General features: G+C 45.5%; 1 protein-coding gene across 6 annotated transcripts in view; it reads left to right on the forward strand.

Moving 5' to 3' along the window:
- The window catches only part of PARP4 (poly(ADP-ribose) polymerase family member 4), a 118,570-nt gene extending 102,617 nt beyond the window's left edge, over positions 1 to 15,953 (forward strand). For all 6 annotated transcript variants that reach the window (XM_075127265.1, XM_075127271.1, XM_075127269.1 and 3 more), the window contains 3 exons: positions 10,777 to 10,879; positions 13,053 to 13,182; positions 14,841 to 15,953. In XM_075127265.1, the coding sequence (XP_074983366.1) occupies positions 10,777 to 10,879; positions 13,053 to 13,182; positions 14,841 to 15,015 (408 nt within the window). In that variant the 3' untranslated portion in view covers positions 15,016 to 15,953. The remainder of the gene's footprint in view (positions 1 to 10,776; positions 10,880 to 13,052; positions 13,183 to 14,840) is intronic.
- The last annotated feature ends 331 nt before the right edge of the window (positions 15,954 to 16,284 follow it).

Below are 16,284 nucleotides of genomic sequence, written 5' to 3' on the forward strand. Positions count from 1 at the left end.
GCGCCTTAGCGCAGCAAACCGTGGAGCCCACTCAGATCTCCGCTCTAGTTTTGACCATTGTAAATACCTCGCGCATTATCCAGCAGTATGTGCAGTACCTGCAAAACCAGGCGAGGAAGCAACAACAGCGCGATTACTATACTGCTGAGGACATGGACCCAGACATTCTTAGAAGCACAGCATTGGCAATTGGGTGATCATGGTGGCGTTGGGCCAGGTTCATGCCGTGGAACGCCGATTCTGGGCCCGAGAAACAAGCACAGACTGGTGGGACCGCAAAGTGTTGCAGGTATGGGATGATTCCCATGGCTGCGAAACTTTTGTATGCATAGGGCCACTCTCATTGAACTTTGTGACTTGCTGTCCCCTGCCCTGAAGCGCAAAGACACCAAACTGAGAGCAGCCATCACAGTTGAGAAGCAAGTGGCCATAGCCCTGTGGAAGCTTGCAACATCCAACAGCTACCAGTCAGTCGGGAATCAGTTTGGAGTGGGCAAATGCGGGGAGAGGGATAGCTCAGTGGTTTGAGCATTGGCCTGCTAATCCCAGGGTTGTGAGTTCAATCGCTGAGGGGCCGTTTAGGGATCTGGGGCAAAAAAAATTGGGGATTGGTCCTGCTTTGAGCAGGGAGTTGGACTAGATGACCTCCTGAGGTCACTTCCAACTCTGATATTCTGTGATTCTATGAAATCTGCTGTGGGGGCTGCTGTGCTGCAAGTAGCCAATGCAATCATTGACCAGCTGCTATCAAGGGTAGTGACTTTGGGAAATGTGAAGATCATTGTGGATGGCTTTAATGCACTGAGGTTCCCTAACTGTGGCGGGGCGATAGGTGGAACGCATATCCCTATCTTGGCCCCAGAGCATCGGGGCGGCCAGTATGTAAACTGCAAGGGGTACTTTTCCATGGTGCTGCAAGCACTGGTGGATCACAAGGGACGTTTCACCGACATCAACGAGGGATGGCCGGGAAAGGTGCATGACGCTCGCATCTTCAGGAACTCTAGTCTGTTTGAACAGCTGCAGGAGGGGACTTACTTCCCAGACCAGAAAATTACTATTGGGGATGTTGAAATGCCTATAATTATCCTCGGGGACCCAGCGTACCCCTTAATGCCATGGCTCATGAAGCCGTACACAGACACCCTGGACAGTAGTAAGGAGCAGTTCAACTATAGGCTGAGCAAGTGCGGAATGGAGTTAGAATGTGCTTTTGGATGTTTGAAAGTGCACTGGTGCAGTCTACTGACTTGGTTAGATCTCAGCACAACCAATATTCCAATCGTAATTGCTGCTTGTTGTGTGCTCCACAATATCTGTGAGAGTAAGGGGGAGACGTTTATGGTGGGGTGGGAGGTTGAGACAACTCGTCTGGCGGCCAATTTCGCACAGCCAGACAACAGGGCAATTAGAAGAGCGCAGCAGGGCGCGCTGCACATCAGAGAAGCTTTGAAAGCCAGTTTCATGACTGGCCAGGGTATGGTGTGACAGTTGTGTTTGTTTCTCTTGAAGTTACCCACCCCCTATATATATGAAGGGAAATAAAGTCACAATTGTTTTAAAAATGTTCTTTATTATTTGTTGCACAACACATTGAGAGAAATCAGAAGATAGACCCAGAGGCGTAATTGGGTTAAGGGGGTGGAGCAGGAGGGAAGGACAAGTCCAGAAACCAAATCAAAATTTCGGATATGCCAGCTTTCTGCTGCGTGTGCAATCCTCTGGGGTTGAGTGTGTGGGTCCCTGTAGCCTCCCCGCTGTCCCCTCGTGTTCTTGGGCACCTGGTTGAAGAGGCTATGGAACTTGGGGAGGAGGGAGGGCGGTTATACAGGGGCTGCAGCGGCAGTCTGTGGGCTTACTGCCTTTCCCGCATTAGATCCACCGTACAGCGGAGCATATCAGTTTGCTCCCCCATAAGCTTGACCATAGCATCCTGCCTGCTCTCATTGCACACGCTCCCCTCATCTCTTCCTGTTCTTTTAACACTTTACAGGACTCTGCAATTGTTTGCCTGCACACATTCCCCAGCTGGGCCCTATCAGTGTGAGAGGACTGCATGAGCTCGGCAAACATGTTGTCCCGAGTTTGTTTTTTCCACCTTCTAATCTGGACCAGCCTGGACGGAGTAGATAGGGGCCGCATTGAAACATTTGCACCTGCGGGAGGAGAAAAAGGGAGGGTAGTATTTTAAAAGATTCATTTTAGAGAACAAAGGGGACACTCTTTCCCAGTGAAACGGGCAATTAATAGTACACAGCACATGTTCTTTCTGTACAAGGTCACATTTTGCCTCTTACACTGAAGTGCCTGCCACTTTGGTGTGAGTAAGCCATCACACATGGCCGGAATTCAGCTTGCAGGCAGCCATGTTAAGCCCTAGGGCACACAGGGTTCTGCTTCTTCCAAATTCATTTCAATGCTTTCAAACTGCCGGGCCCCCTTTCCCATAGCAAGCAATTCCTGGTAGGTTTGCCATATAAAAGGAGGGCTTGTGGGCTTTCTGGGATGATTGCTTCACACAACACACACACACACACCCTCACCCACTGCGTGGCTCCAATGAGGCTCTGAGCAGGGATGACCATTTAAACTAAACGCGAACAGCCCCGTGCGGCTGGGTTTTCCCCCACCCCTCACCGCGTGGCTCCAATCAGGCTCTCACTCACCAGAAGTGCCTTCTCCTGGGTCATGGTCTTGGGAGTCGGGGGAGGCTATTGGGTCCAGCGTTAAGAATAGTTCCTGGCTAGGGTTGGGAAACGGATTCCCCACTTGCCACCTGTGCACTGTCATCCTCCTCCTCCTCCTCCAATAACTCATCCTCCTCGCTCTGTGCAACTCCCCGCTTGCAGGTGTCCATGGACAGTGGTGGGGTAGTGGTGGTATCACCCCCCATAATAGCATGCAGCTCACAGTAGAAGCGACATGTATGGGGCTGTGACCCAGAGTGCCTGTTCACCTCCCTGGCTTTTTGGTATGCTTGCCTGAGCTCCTTGATTTTTGTACGACATTGCCCTGTGTCCCTGGAGTAGCCTCTTTCCGTCATGGCCCTGGAGACTTTAGCGTACGTATTTGCGTTTCTTTTTTTGGAACATAGTTCTGCCATAACAGATTCAGATCCCCAACATGCGGTGAGATCCAGTACCTCCCGTTCAGACCATGCTGGAGCTCTTCTGCGAATCCGGGACTGCATGGTCTCTTGTGATGGTGGACTCTGTATGGTCACCTGTGATGGTGGACTGTGCTGATGGTCACCTGTGCTGATGGTGACCAAACAGGAAATTAAATTAAAAAGTTCCTTGAGCTTTTACTGCCTACCTGGCTAGTGCATCAGAGTTGAGAGTGTTGTCCAGAGCAGTCACAAGGGAGCATTCTGGGATATCTCCCTGAAGCCAATATCGTTGAATTGCGTCCACAGTACCTGTAACCCAGAACTGCTATCTCGATTTTAGCGCTACTCCACTTGCCAAGGTGGAGTACAGAAGTTTGATTAAAGAGCCCTTTAAATCAAAAACACCGGTTTGGTTGTGTGGACGGAATCCATTTTATTTCAAATTAACTCGGCTAATTCCGAAATAACCATGTACTGTAGACCAGGCCTAACTTCAAAGGGGACAGAGTCATGAAAAAACCCAGCAGACGCCCTGTAAAGGCTCATAAAAAGAGGCTCCGAGTTGTTGGTCAGCCAGAGGGACTCCCCAATGCAGTCACCTCAGTTCCAACAGCACCAGCAACTCTGAAGCACGGTACCGAGAAGGGGGCCTTCACTATGAGCTCTGCTCTGCAGCACCAGAGTAGCCAGGGGCTCTGGCAGTCAGGATCTAAGGCAAGGGTACCGCCCCCTAAGGAGACAGACAATTACTGTACAGTCTCTAAAAGAGCGGCACAGAGAAAACCTGTGGTACTAGGTATGACAAAACTCCTACCCTAGGGAGTGCTCTGCACCTTCCCAACCATCAGTGCTGACAACATACCACAGAGTGAGCCCATGGTACCACATGAGCTCTGGTACCCAGGGAAAGACAATTACTGTACCATCTCTAAAAGAGTGGCACCAACAAACCTTTCTGTACCAGGCGCAACAAAACTCTCATTTATGGAGTGCTCTGCACCGTCTCAACCATCGGTACCGACAAAGTACCATGGACACTCCTCCGCAGTACCCAGTGAGCCCAGGGTACTGCATGAGCTCTGGTACCCTGGAGACCTGATGGTTCTGGAAGAACTGCAATCCCCATTGCTCAGTACCAGGGCCCCGGTACCATCTCATGGTAGGCATGATGGACTTAACATGACCTATATGTTTTACATAAATCGCCAAGGGTGTGCCAGATCTCTCTCCCTCTGCAAGGAAGCACTCAAACTTTGTACTTGATGCACCCATCACAATGTGCTCATCTCAGCTGTCTATCTACCAGGGATACAGAACATGACAGCCAACAGTCTCAGTCAGAATTTTTGTCATGACCATGAGTGGGTACTGAACTCAGAGGTGCTTCAAGATATATTCGCCCTTTGGGGAACTCTGACTATGGATCTGTTTGCTACTTCCCAGAACAAACCCTGCTCCAGGGCTGGCCTGGGGAAACATTCACTGGGAGACACCCTCATCAGTTTCCTCTTCTATCCAAGGTCCTGTTAAACATTCAGCGAGACAAAGCAAGAGTTATCCTGATTGCCACTCCTCGCCATGACAAATCTGGCTCCCTTACCTGACACAGATGGCAATATGCCCTCCTGTTCCTCTTTGGCCTATTCCTCACCTTCTCTCTCAAAACAATGGGCTGATCCTTCACCCCAGCCTGTGGATTCTCCACCTCCAGGCTTGGCTCCTTCTTAGTTCCAAGGCTTAGAGGCAGAATGCTCTGACGAGCTGAAGGACATGTTGCTACACAGCCAAAAGTTGACCACCTGACATACTTACCTACAAAATGGAAATGATTCCAAGTTTGTTATCATTCTAAACACATAGACCCAACCTCATCTTCCCTCCCTCTTATTTGACACTACATTTTAGACCTCAAGAGATCAGCACTCTCTCACAGCTCCCTTAAGGTACATCTCGCAGTGAAAATGGCTTTCCATTGCCAGGTAGACAGATTCTTGGTGTTTGCTCACTCGCTGATGCGTAGATTCCTTAAGGGCATTGGGAATCTCTTCCTGCATCAGCCTGGGATCTTAATCTAGTTCTCAGGGCTTTGACTAGACCTCCCTTTGAGTCCATGGCAACTTGCTCTCTCTTACACCTGTCCATGAAAACAGCATTTCCAATTGCCATTACCTCAGCTAGGCACCTAGGAGAAAAAGCGGTCCTGATGGCACACCCACCATTCACAGCCTTTTTTAAAGACAAAGTAACCCTAAGGCCATATCCCAAGTTTCTCCCTACTTTCTCTGCACTTTCCATATGAATCAACAGATTCATCTCCCTGTTTTTTCCCAAAACCGCATTGTGATAACAGGAAGACAATTCTGCATATGCTACATGTTAGAAGGACATTAGCATTGTGCTTGGACAGAACTAAGGACTTTAGAATATCCCCTAAATTCTTCCTTTCGTCCACAGAAAGATCCAAAAGCTCTGTGAGATTGGCTCAAAGACTATCCAAATAGGTCTCTGGTTGCATTAATCACTGTTATCAAGGGCGGAATCTGCTTCCATCCAGAGTCCATGCGCACTCCACCAGGTCAATTTCTACCTCGGTCACATTACTTAAAGATATCCCTATCTCAGTAATCTGTAGAGCAACGACTTGGGCCTCTGCCCATACTTTTACAGAACATTATGCAATCACTTAAGATTTGGCCCCCAGCGCCATCTTTGACTCCACACCACTCTCTGTAGTGACAGACTCCAGTGGTGGGTACTGCTCGGGAGTCCCCTATAGTGGAGCACCCATAGGGATACTACTCGAAGAAGAAGAGGAAGTTACTCACTTTGTGCAGTAATGATGGTTCTTCGAGATGTCTGTCCCTGTGGGTGCTCCACAACCAGCCCTCCTCCCCAATACTTTGGAGTTCTCTATCGGGCTCTGCAGTGGAAAGAGAAGTGAGGGGACTTCGCCCGCGCAGCGCTAGATAGCCTCGAGGCAGACCAGGAGGGAGGGAGAGCACATATGTGCGCTCAACTGACACTGCTACCAAAAATCTCCGATTAGAGGTGCAGGAGCGCACATACACCTACAGTGGAGCACCCATAGGGACAGACATCTCGAAGAACCATCGTTACTGCACAAAGTAAGTAATTTCCTCATTGCAATTTGACTGGTCGATCCTGGAGACTCTCCCAGTTGATCACGATCTCTAGGCGCTAAAAGTCTGGTGGTGTAGCGGGGCTGCCGCTAAGGCAGGCTCTCTGCCTGCCCCGGCCCCATGCTGCTCCCGGAAGTGGACAGCACACCCCTGCAGCCCCGGGGAAGGGGAAGGTGGGCACGGGTCTCTGTGCACTGCCCCTATTTGCAGGCTCCGCCCCTGCAGCTCCCATTGACCAGGAATGTGGAACGGTAGCCAATGGGAGCTGCAGGGGCAGTGCCTGCAGACAGGGGCAGTGTGCGTACCCACGTGCCCCCACCCCAGAGGCCGCAGGGGCGCATTGGCCCCTTCCGGGAGCAGCATGGGGCCAGAGCAGGGAGGGAGCCTGCCTTAGCCCCGCTGCGCCGCCGACCGGGAGCCACCTGAGGTAAGTGCCACCCGGTGGGAGCCCACACCCCAACTCTCCTCCTGGAGCCAGCACCCCATACCGCCTCCTGCAACCGAACCCCTTCCTGCACCCCAAGCCTCTGCCCCAGCCCTGAGCCCTGTCTCAGAGCCAGCAGGCCATACCCCCTCCTGCACCCCAACACTCTGCCCCAGTCAGGAGCCCCCTCCTGCACCCAAACTCTCTGCCAGAGCTTGTACCCCTCACTCCCTCCTGCATCCCAATCCCCTGCTCCAGGCTCAGCCTGGAGCCCCCTTCCACACTGCAAACCCCTTGGCTCCAGCCCAGAGCCCGCACCCCCTCCTGAACCCTAACCCCCTGCCCCAGCCCAGTGAAAGTGAGCGAGCAACGGAGAGAGGGGGAGATGGAGTGAGCCGGATGGGGCTTTGGGGAAGGGCAGAGCCTCAGGGAAGGTGCAGGATAGATCCTGGGTTGCCATTTAAATTCAAAAAGTGATCTTGTGCATAAAAAGGTTGGAGACCACTGCTCTAGACTAAAGAATAGCTGTGTCACCCTTGCCCTGCAATCTTGGGTGCCTTACAATGCCATGCTGAAGGAGTTCCCACCTGGCTTGCTCACAAATAGCCTTCCAGCATGCAAGCCATACCCTGAGTATTTGTGTGTAACTGCGGCCTGCCAACCAGATTTGGATTACACTCCAGTTCTCACCAGCCTCGGTTATACTGCAGCATGACCCCAACATACCCCCAGTCTTAGATTTCCCCCCAGAAATGTATGTCCTTTACTGCCCAGTCCTCTCCTGGACAACAGAAGTTATATAAAGTCTGTTATTTCTTTAATAGAAATTATATGCATACAACTTGCCACCCCAAATGGAGTTTCCATATATTTCAATTTAAACACACCAGATGAGATAAAACAAAAAAAACCCCAAGTTTATTAACTGCAAGGAGTAAGATTTTAAGTGAGTACAAGTAATGAGGCATAAAAGTCAGACATGTTTATAAGAAAAATAAAGGTTAAACTCAACTGGTGCATATCTTAACTATGGGTACGTCTTCACTACCTGCTGGATCGGCGGGTAGTGATCGATCCCCGAATCGACACCTGTACTCCACCTCAGCAGGAGGAGTAAGTGGGGTCGACGGGGGAGCCGCCGCAGTCAGCTTGCCGCTGTGAGGACAGCCAGGTAAGTCGAACTAAGATACTTTGACTTCAGCTACGTGAATAGCGTGGCTGAAGTTGCGTATCTTAGTTCAAACACCCCCCTCCCCCAGGCCCAGGCCTTAGTTACATTCAAAGCAAAGTTTTCTCACCACATGCTTTCAGAAGTCTTACTGACCAGACTTCTTAAGTCAGGACCTCTTTTCCCAGAGTCCAATGAATGTTTTCTTTGTCGCTTCAGGTGCCATTAGTGCAATGGGCAGTGAGAGGAGGTGTCATTGGGTGTGTCCCTTTTTTTTTTTATAGTTTCAGTTCCCCGCTTAAAAAAACATTTCCAGCTGGGTACCAAGAGACAAAAAGTCTATGGGGAAGGATGTTTCCTGCTGCTTTTTCCTCACCGGTTTCAGCTTTCTTTATTTCCCTTCGTGCTTGATAACTCTGTTTGCAGCTTAAACTCAAATTAAGCACACATTCCTTTGTTTGAGGTAGACCTGTTTGCCAACTTCTGCTTGGGTAGGGCTGTGATTTGGAACATGTGTTAATAACATCATACAGGGAAATGTTATAACTTAACATACAATGTTGCCACACATATTTTATCAGGATAGTATTTACTAGCAAATTATGAATTTTCAAATGATACCTTACAAGACATGCTTTGTACAAAAAAAAATTACAATTGTGTGGACACGGATACATTCTGTCACACTGTCTCTTCCTAATAACTGGGGTCCCCTCCACTGGACAGGTATCCTCAGTGCAAGAGGATACCATGACATCATCTGAAAGGAAGGTCCCAACTATGGGATTATTTCCCTCTACTCCAGTTTGATGTTTTCCTTCCCCAAGTCTTTCAACCTCCTCAGCAGCACAGAGGCTGTCATACTGGGAGAGGGACTGTTTTACTGTGTCCTGGAAAATCTCCTCTACGTACATCTCTGTCTCTCTTAGCTCATCTAATTCATTCACTCTGGTCTCAAAGACCTGTACTTGGTATCTGAGGGCTGTGAGCTGCTTGCACTGAATGCACACACATGCCACCTGCCCCCAAGGCAGGTAATCATACATGCTACGTTCAGTGCAATAAACTGGATAGCCCCCACTTTGATGCTGGACATCTGGCTGCATTATTTTTACACTTGTAGGATTTTTTGGGAGGGAGAGGGGAGCAGTGTTTATTGGCCTAAGTTTAGAGAATGTTTATTGGGTATATCTGGCTTCATGTTCCCTCTTTAAACTCACTCTCATTTGCTTCTCCTGTTGCCTGTCTCCTCTGGTCATTGTAACAGCCTTCACTGTATTGTCTATAGCAGTTGTTCTTCACTTTGGGGTCAAATCCAGTGAGTTGCAACATTATATAATTCCTGCAGGATTGCCAAACTTGAGCATTCATTAAAGAAAAAACATTTCTAGTACAATGTAATTTACTATTGTAATTAAGTTTAATGGGACAGATTTTCCAACACCTTGCCTCCATTGTAATGTTACTTTGTGTTTACCTGATTATGCCTTTAAATCAGATATTTAGTCACCTAAATTACCTTAATTGTGTCCGCAAGTAACTGTGGGCACAAAATTGCACTTGCAGTTTTTGTTCTTGTAAAGCTGCAAGAACAAAAATGCAGTTCCAGTTCAGGCTAGGCTAAACATTTAGCCTATTGAATATTTAACATTAGAGAATCAATATTTTTAAAATTATGCAAAATCAGATTTGATTTCAAGATCATTATACTTATCAACTGGGACACATTTTGATTTGAATGTGAAAGTTCAAAGCTTTGTGTTCCACCTGTTTTCAGAGTAGCAAACGGTCTAGTATGTGTCTTTTTCCTACTTATCAGCATTTCCAATCTCGTGTCAAATAAAATGGAATGGGATTTAATAAACTTCACATTGTATTTTGCAATACAAATAGCACATTTACTAATTTCATGGAGGCTGTTGTTTTCTCAGTGGAGCGGATCCTTTTCTGCTGAATTCAGTTGGGGAGGTACTCTACTTTGAGCATTATTTTTAGGGTAATTTTCAAATTATTTATTTTAAAACTTCTCGCAAGTTAATATTTTATTGTTTGGTTTGTATCTAACTGAGTATCTGAAAACAAAGAACTTGCTGCTGGTGCCGCCGCTGCTGCCCCACTTCCCTCTGAACAGGGCCGGCTCCAGGTACCAGCGCTCCAAGCAGGTGATTGGGGTGGCAGTCAGAAAGGGGCGGCAGAGTTTCCGCCGCCGCGGCAACTGGGCAGCAGCTTCTCCGTTCCGCCGGCCACGGCGGCAATTCGGCAGCGGCTTCTCTCTCTCCTGCTGTCCGCGGCGGCAATTCAGTGGCGGCAGGTTTTTTCACTGCTTGGGGCGGCAAAAATGGTAGAGCTGGCCCTGCCTCTGAAACTCAATGTTCCCACCTCTTGTGCTTTCTGATCCCCTGTCTCAACCTCCCTATCCCACAGAGGTTCACTTCCCACTCAGCACACCCCACTCATTATTCTAACCCACACATATCATTGCAAATAACACACATTACTGTACGTGGGATAAATAATGGAAAGAAGCTAATGGTTTGCAGTCATCTTATTGGCTTGTTTTTAGTACTCCACTGGTGTAGGACTGGTCAGATAATTTATTCCAGAGGTTCTCCAACTGTGGTACATATGTCACTGTTAGTATGCCGGCTGCAGACAGGTAGTATGTGGATTGGTTAAGGCATAGCCTCACAATAAGAATCCATTTTAGCTACACTAGTTAATGTTGATACATCATGCTTTTGAATTTTAGATCTTAAAGTTTGAGGATCACTCACTAATTCACTAAAGTTCATTATATTTTTTGCATAAGTCATTTGAACATTTTATTGTAATTACTTTCCTAGCTGTACTTTGATATTTCTAATGTGATTTTTGCAATGTCTTGAATGTTTTAGGAAGACTTTTGTCTGTTTTTTTTCTTTGGTTTATTTCACAGGATGGTTTTTGGAATCTCAGCCCAGAACTTGGGGTTATCTTGGATCTTGATGTGGATTATTTAACCAATATTTTCCTTGCAAAAAAAGGCATTTGGTCCCTAGGTAAATCAGTTGTTTTCTCATTCATTAAAAGTAGCTGGACGGTGGTACAGTTAATGTTTTGGTTTTTTTTTTAAATGTATGCGTGTGCAGTAGAGCTTATATTAATGTATATTTTCCATATTACTAACAATGGCTTAAAATGGGCTCACCCTGAATTTTAAATAGACACTATCAATTTGAAGTGTTCTGAAGTAATTAATTTTTAAAAATTCAAGATTCTGCTAGAGCGTCCTTTCAGTGATGTGTTCTGGCTGCTATGTGCCTGTCCTATGGAGGCAGCATGTTATGGGCATCCATGGAGGTTCTTTTTGTCCCGGTTATTATACATGCTAGATTAAGCAACTCTGAAATGTTTAATTGTATTAGCAAAAAAATCAGACTCAAATGTTCCCACTTTCATCCTCAGACGGGTGGGGCCCCTTCTACATAATGGGGAGGAAGGCAAAATGGGGCCCAGTTGAGGCCATCCCTCCCCCAGCACCTTGCTGGACCCAAAACTATGCAGGGGAGTCCCCCCTATATTCTGGGGGCAGTAGGACCCAGGTAGTGCTGCTCCTTCTCCCTCTTCCCCCCATGTGGGCTTGGAATTAAGCAGCAAAGAGAAGCCAGCCACTGTCTCCAGCCACTAGTGACAGAGGCATACAAAGCAGGGATCTTGGAGAACTTTCTGTAGACTAGACTTTCTCTGCCCTGTGCTGAATGGCTGTTTGCTTCAAAACTCCCCTCCTCTCCTTCAGTTTCCTCACCTTAGCTTTACTCCAAACTTGTTGCCCCTTTTACCCTCTTCTCCCCTCACCCTCTTCCCTTCACTTTCCATTTAGCTGACCTGCTACCTCTCCCCTCCATAAAAATAGAACTATCATGACATTTGGATGCCTATAGCCAATCGTCTGCTCAGTAGATTGGTTGAGGGTAGAAGTGAACAGGGACCAGCTGGATGCTTTCCACACAAAATGTCAACATCATATACTGGGCATAAAGTGGAATGACTTCATCTGTAACGCAGATGTTTATGGTTGTTCAGGTCTACAGACTACTGGGGCCATTACCCGTAGGCGGTGCCTGATGATTTTCAGACATGTCACTAGGATGCCACAAGACGTTCCAGTGAACGCTGTTCTCTGGGTGGCTTGTAACATCCAAGATAAAATTGCACCAACCGAGGGGTGGAGGCGGCCAGAGGCAGACCCCCTATTACATGGGTTCATCAAGTCTGTCCCAATGTTGGATTCTCGGGCTGTCAAGCCTTTGCGGTTGGGCAGGAACGGACCAAATGGCAAACAATTGCTACGGCCAACTGTCTGGCTAAGTGTTGAAGAAGAATTTGCTTCCATCATATTGTTCACTCTGCTTGTGTGTATACCCTTCCCTCCACATCATGTGTTTGTGTTGTTTGTTTAGATTGTAAGCTCTTTGGGGCAGGGATTGTCTTTTTGTTCTGTCTGTAGAGTGTCTAGCACAATGGGATCCTGTCCATGATGGGGCTCCTGGGTGCTAACGTAGTGCAAATAATAAATAATAGTACATTCTGTGTCATCTTCCAGCTCACACATACATTCCAAACTACACTGATGTACTGCTTCTTCCCACCCTTTTCCATTATGTTTACATCTTTCATGTACACATTTCCTTATTCCTTTTCAGCTATTGCTCTGTGCTGTTGGCAGGCAGAAAATTAACATGAACAAAGTTTGTCCTCTCTGAATCACTAGGGGACAGGCTTAAAGTGTGCATGGGGAGTGCAAACTGGGCAAAAATAAAAATTGGGTTGACGTATGCACTTTAATCACTGTCTTACCAAAGCTGCTGCTCCAGTGCTTCATCAGAGATCAGAAATCCTACAAGTTTCCCCTTGCTGCTTGCACAAAGACCTAAGTGGAACATGATGGAAGCAACCCCAAACCACAAAAACCCAGCAAGCAGCACACTGCCAGCCCTTGGGTTCTGACTCCAACACAGGAGCGAACTATATGTCTCCGAAACGGCTTCTAAAAAAGCATGGATTACTGTGTATATTGGGTGATGAAACAAAATTAAACAGCATTAGGATAACCAGATTTTGTGAGCATGACTATTACTTTGCCAGCAAGTACTACAAAATATCAAATATTAACTTTCTATGTTGACAAATAACAATTATACTAAGAATCACACCTTTCCCCCTCCTTTTTAGGTCCTAAAGGAAGAGAAGTATTGCAGTTGATTGCTACACTTTTGGTGCTGCAGTTCATACGGTATAAACAGCAACTGGAAGGGATAACCTTCAAATCTCTAATGAAACTGGATGATTCGCCCACTTCAAGGTGTGCTTTAGATTCATGCATACATTAAATATTTAATGTATGAATGTAAACTGCTGAACATTTTAACATGTATAAGATGAATAGTTATTGGGTATTGGTAACTAATATACTACAGCATATGGATGTAGACAAAGAATGAAAAGTATAATTGACAGTGTCGATGCATTGCTTCTTACAACAAAATCTTTGTTTTGAAAATATGGTCTATAAAATTAAGAAATACATAAACAATGTCCTGCATCAGCAAAAAACCTTTATTTATAAAGTAAATGGGAACAGAATTAATTTTAGGGCTCGATGAGGCTCTTAGATATATGGCACAGATCATCTACCCCTAATATCAACATCCTCCACACCACAGTCCCCACCCTATCCATTAACCCTCCAAGTGGCCTGGGAAATGCAGATGCTCCCCACACAAGAGCCCTCTGCAATGTAATACAGCTGCATGCTATATTACGTTTTGCATGGACGATCTCTGCATCATGGAACTCCCCTTTACTGTGGGGTATAATGAACACCAGACAGCTGGGGAGCCTGTCAGCATCACTCCACCAAAGGGAAGGGGGAGAGCAGCAGAGATCTAGGAGAGCATGAAGGAACAGGAACACCATACAGATGGCTCTGGCCTCCAGCAGATTCCCCATGGTATGTGAATTCTGGGAGTTGAACTGCTGCATGTAGTGTGGGGGATTATACCCCACCTTCCTTCTCCTTCCACCCACCCCCAAAAAATTATAGGAACTTGCAGCAAGGAAAACCTTGCAAAATCTTCCTCTGCAGTCTCTCTGCCTCTGGTGTTTCTGTGGGAGATGTTATCTGGCTCTAAATACCTAGGGCTTCTGTGACAAGTTACAAATAACACGATAGATGTGTCATGTTGCTTAATGCGTTACCGGAAGGCACACACCTACTACATGCTGAGTATGGTATAAAAACCTAAATAGACTAGAGAGATGCTTAAATTGGTTTTGTCCTGTAACCTCAATCAGGAATGCAGTACATAATAAAATGTAATGTTGGGTTAAAACAGTAGGGAGAGAAGGAAAATGGGAGGAACTCTGCATAGATGTGAACACATTGAGAACCCAAAAGTTGAGAATCAAATCTGATATTACTGTCTTGATGAGATGTTTTTTATGGACTAATTTCACGCCACCGAGATCACTGGAGTAGCTAGTGCACATTAGCTACTCTGCATTCTTACACTTTGGAAGTGTATTAAGCTAAAGTGCATAAAGGCACTCAGTGCAAATTAAGAGTGTCCACACAGGGAGTTTGTGCGAAGTAGACAGTGCACTTTCAAATCACTCCTTAGCTTATTCGACACTAACTTCCCCATGTAGACAAGCCCAAAAATTTGTGAATTTGACCCTACATCTCTTCCTCCATAACAGCTGCTCAGGCTGGACTCTGTTTTTTCTTGAAATCTCTGCCTCAAATTATCATATATATATAAAGCAATCTTTTGTTAATGATTGGGTTGAAGTATTGTTGATATTTTCTTCACCAAGTGACTTTGTTGGCAAGGACAAGATTTTTTTCTTGTATCCTTTGGTGCATTTGATTGTACTTAGTTTGTAGACAGCTGCAGTAACTGCTCGGTCAAGTCACTGTTCTCATATTTCAGTATAATCACACTTTATTTCTATATACAGTGCTATTCACTGGGCTTTTGCTTCAGTAAAGAAAGCAGTGGAATGGGTAAGAAGAGTTGACAGACAATTTCCAGCCATCTGCCATCGACTTGAACTTGGGAAGGATTGGGACTCTGCCACTAAGAAGTTGTTGGGTATCGAGTTAATCAGCACCAACTTTCCTCCAAGTATTTAATCACAGAAAACTTCTATAAAAGTTAACTACTTTACTTTACTCATTTTGCAATTATAAGACAAATTACAGGAGTTCACTGCATTAATAGAGGATAATTTGATTTTATATCTGTATAAGGATTGGGTAGTTTTAATATCCAGGAAATTAACCAAGGACATGGAAATTTGGGGTCTTTTCTTATATTGTCATCAATAAGGACAGGGTAATTTTAAATTTAAATATAGTGTTTTACTAAGTAAACATATACTGCAATTCACTGTTTAAAACTCAATGTCTAGCTTCCATGTTAGATGATTTTTAATTGAAATTAACCATTTTGCAGTGCTAATGCTTTTATAATATGTTTAATATAAACTTGATTTCTTCTATAAATCTTATCCACTTCTATGGACCAGTAGCACTATATAAAAAAACTGTAATATAATAAAGGAATTACATCAGCAAGGAAATACTTCAGTACACTGATGTTGACAGGTATAAGAACCTGAATAATAAAAAGCAAATAAACATTCTTTATTACATTTCAAGGTTTTCACTTAGGTAGTTAGATAATTCATTCAGTTGAGTTTCTCATTGAAATGCAACCAGAAGAAACTGCGTATCTGTGATAATCATTAGGGGCATATTACTCTCTCATGTCAGCAATCTGTGAATTACTAGATCCCTAACTGCTTCTGGATGTCCAGGTAGCAACCTTTTCTTTCCAACACAGACATTGCTACTTTTACCTGTGTCTTTGGCACCTTGTGGTTGGACTACTGCAATGTGTTTTAAATGGAACTGCATTTTAAGACAGTGTGGAAAATGCTGCAAATGCAGAAAATGGTTATCTGCTTATTCAGAGAGACAATATAATGCTAAAAATCTCACTTTGGTTTGAAAACTTATTATCTACTGTACAGTTGTTACAATAAACACCTAATGACTAATCTCTGAAAGTCGTTTAAAAAAGCATATTTTTCTGGCTTTTTCAGATTGTTTAACAGCATTTTGCGCATAGTCAAATTCCCTTGTTTGTGTGAGTCTTTTACACAAGGAGAGAGAGAGAGACACTCTTGAAAGACAGGAAATGTGATTGCAAAACCACAAAAATTGGCAGGGAAACTTGGGGCCAATTTAGGCCTCTTCTACACCACAGAGTTTTGTCAACATACAGCAACTGCTTTAATTAAACCGCTGTTGCATGTCTACACTATGCTCCTAGTGTTGGCAGAGTGCATTCACACAAGCAGCTCTTGCATCGATACATAGAGCAGTGCACTGTGGGTA

This window comes from Caretta caretta, chromosome 1 (assembly GCF_965140235.1).
Source record: "Caretta caretta isolate rCarCar2 chromosome 1, rCarCar1.hap1, whole genome shotgun sequence".
NCBI lineage: Eukaryota > Metazoa > Chordata > Testudines > Cheloniidae > Caretta > Caretta caretta.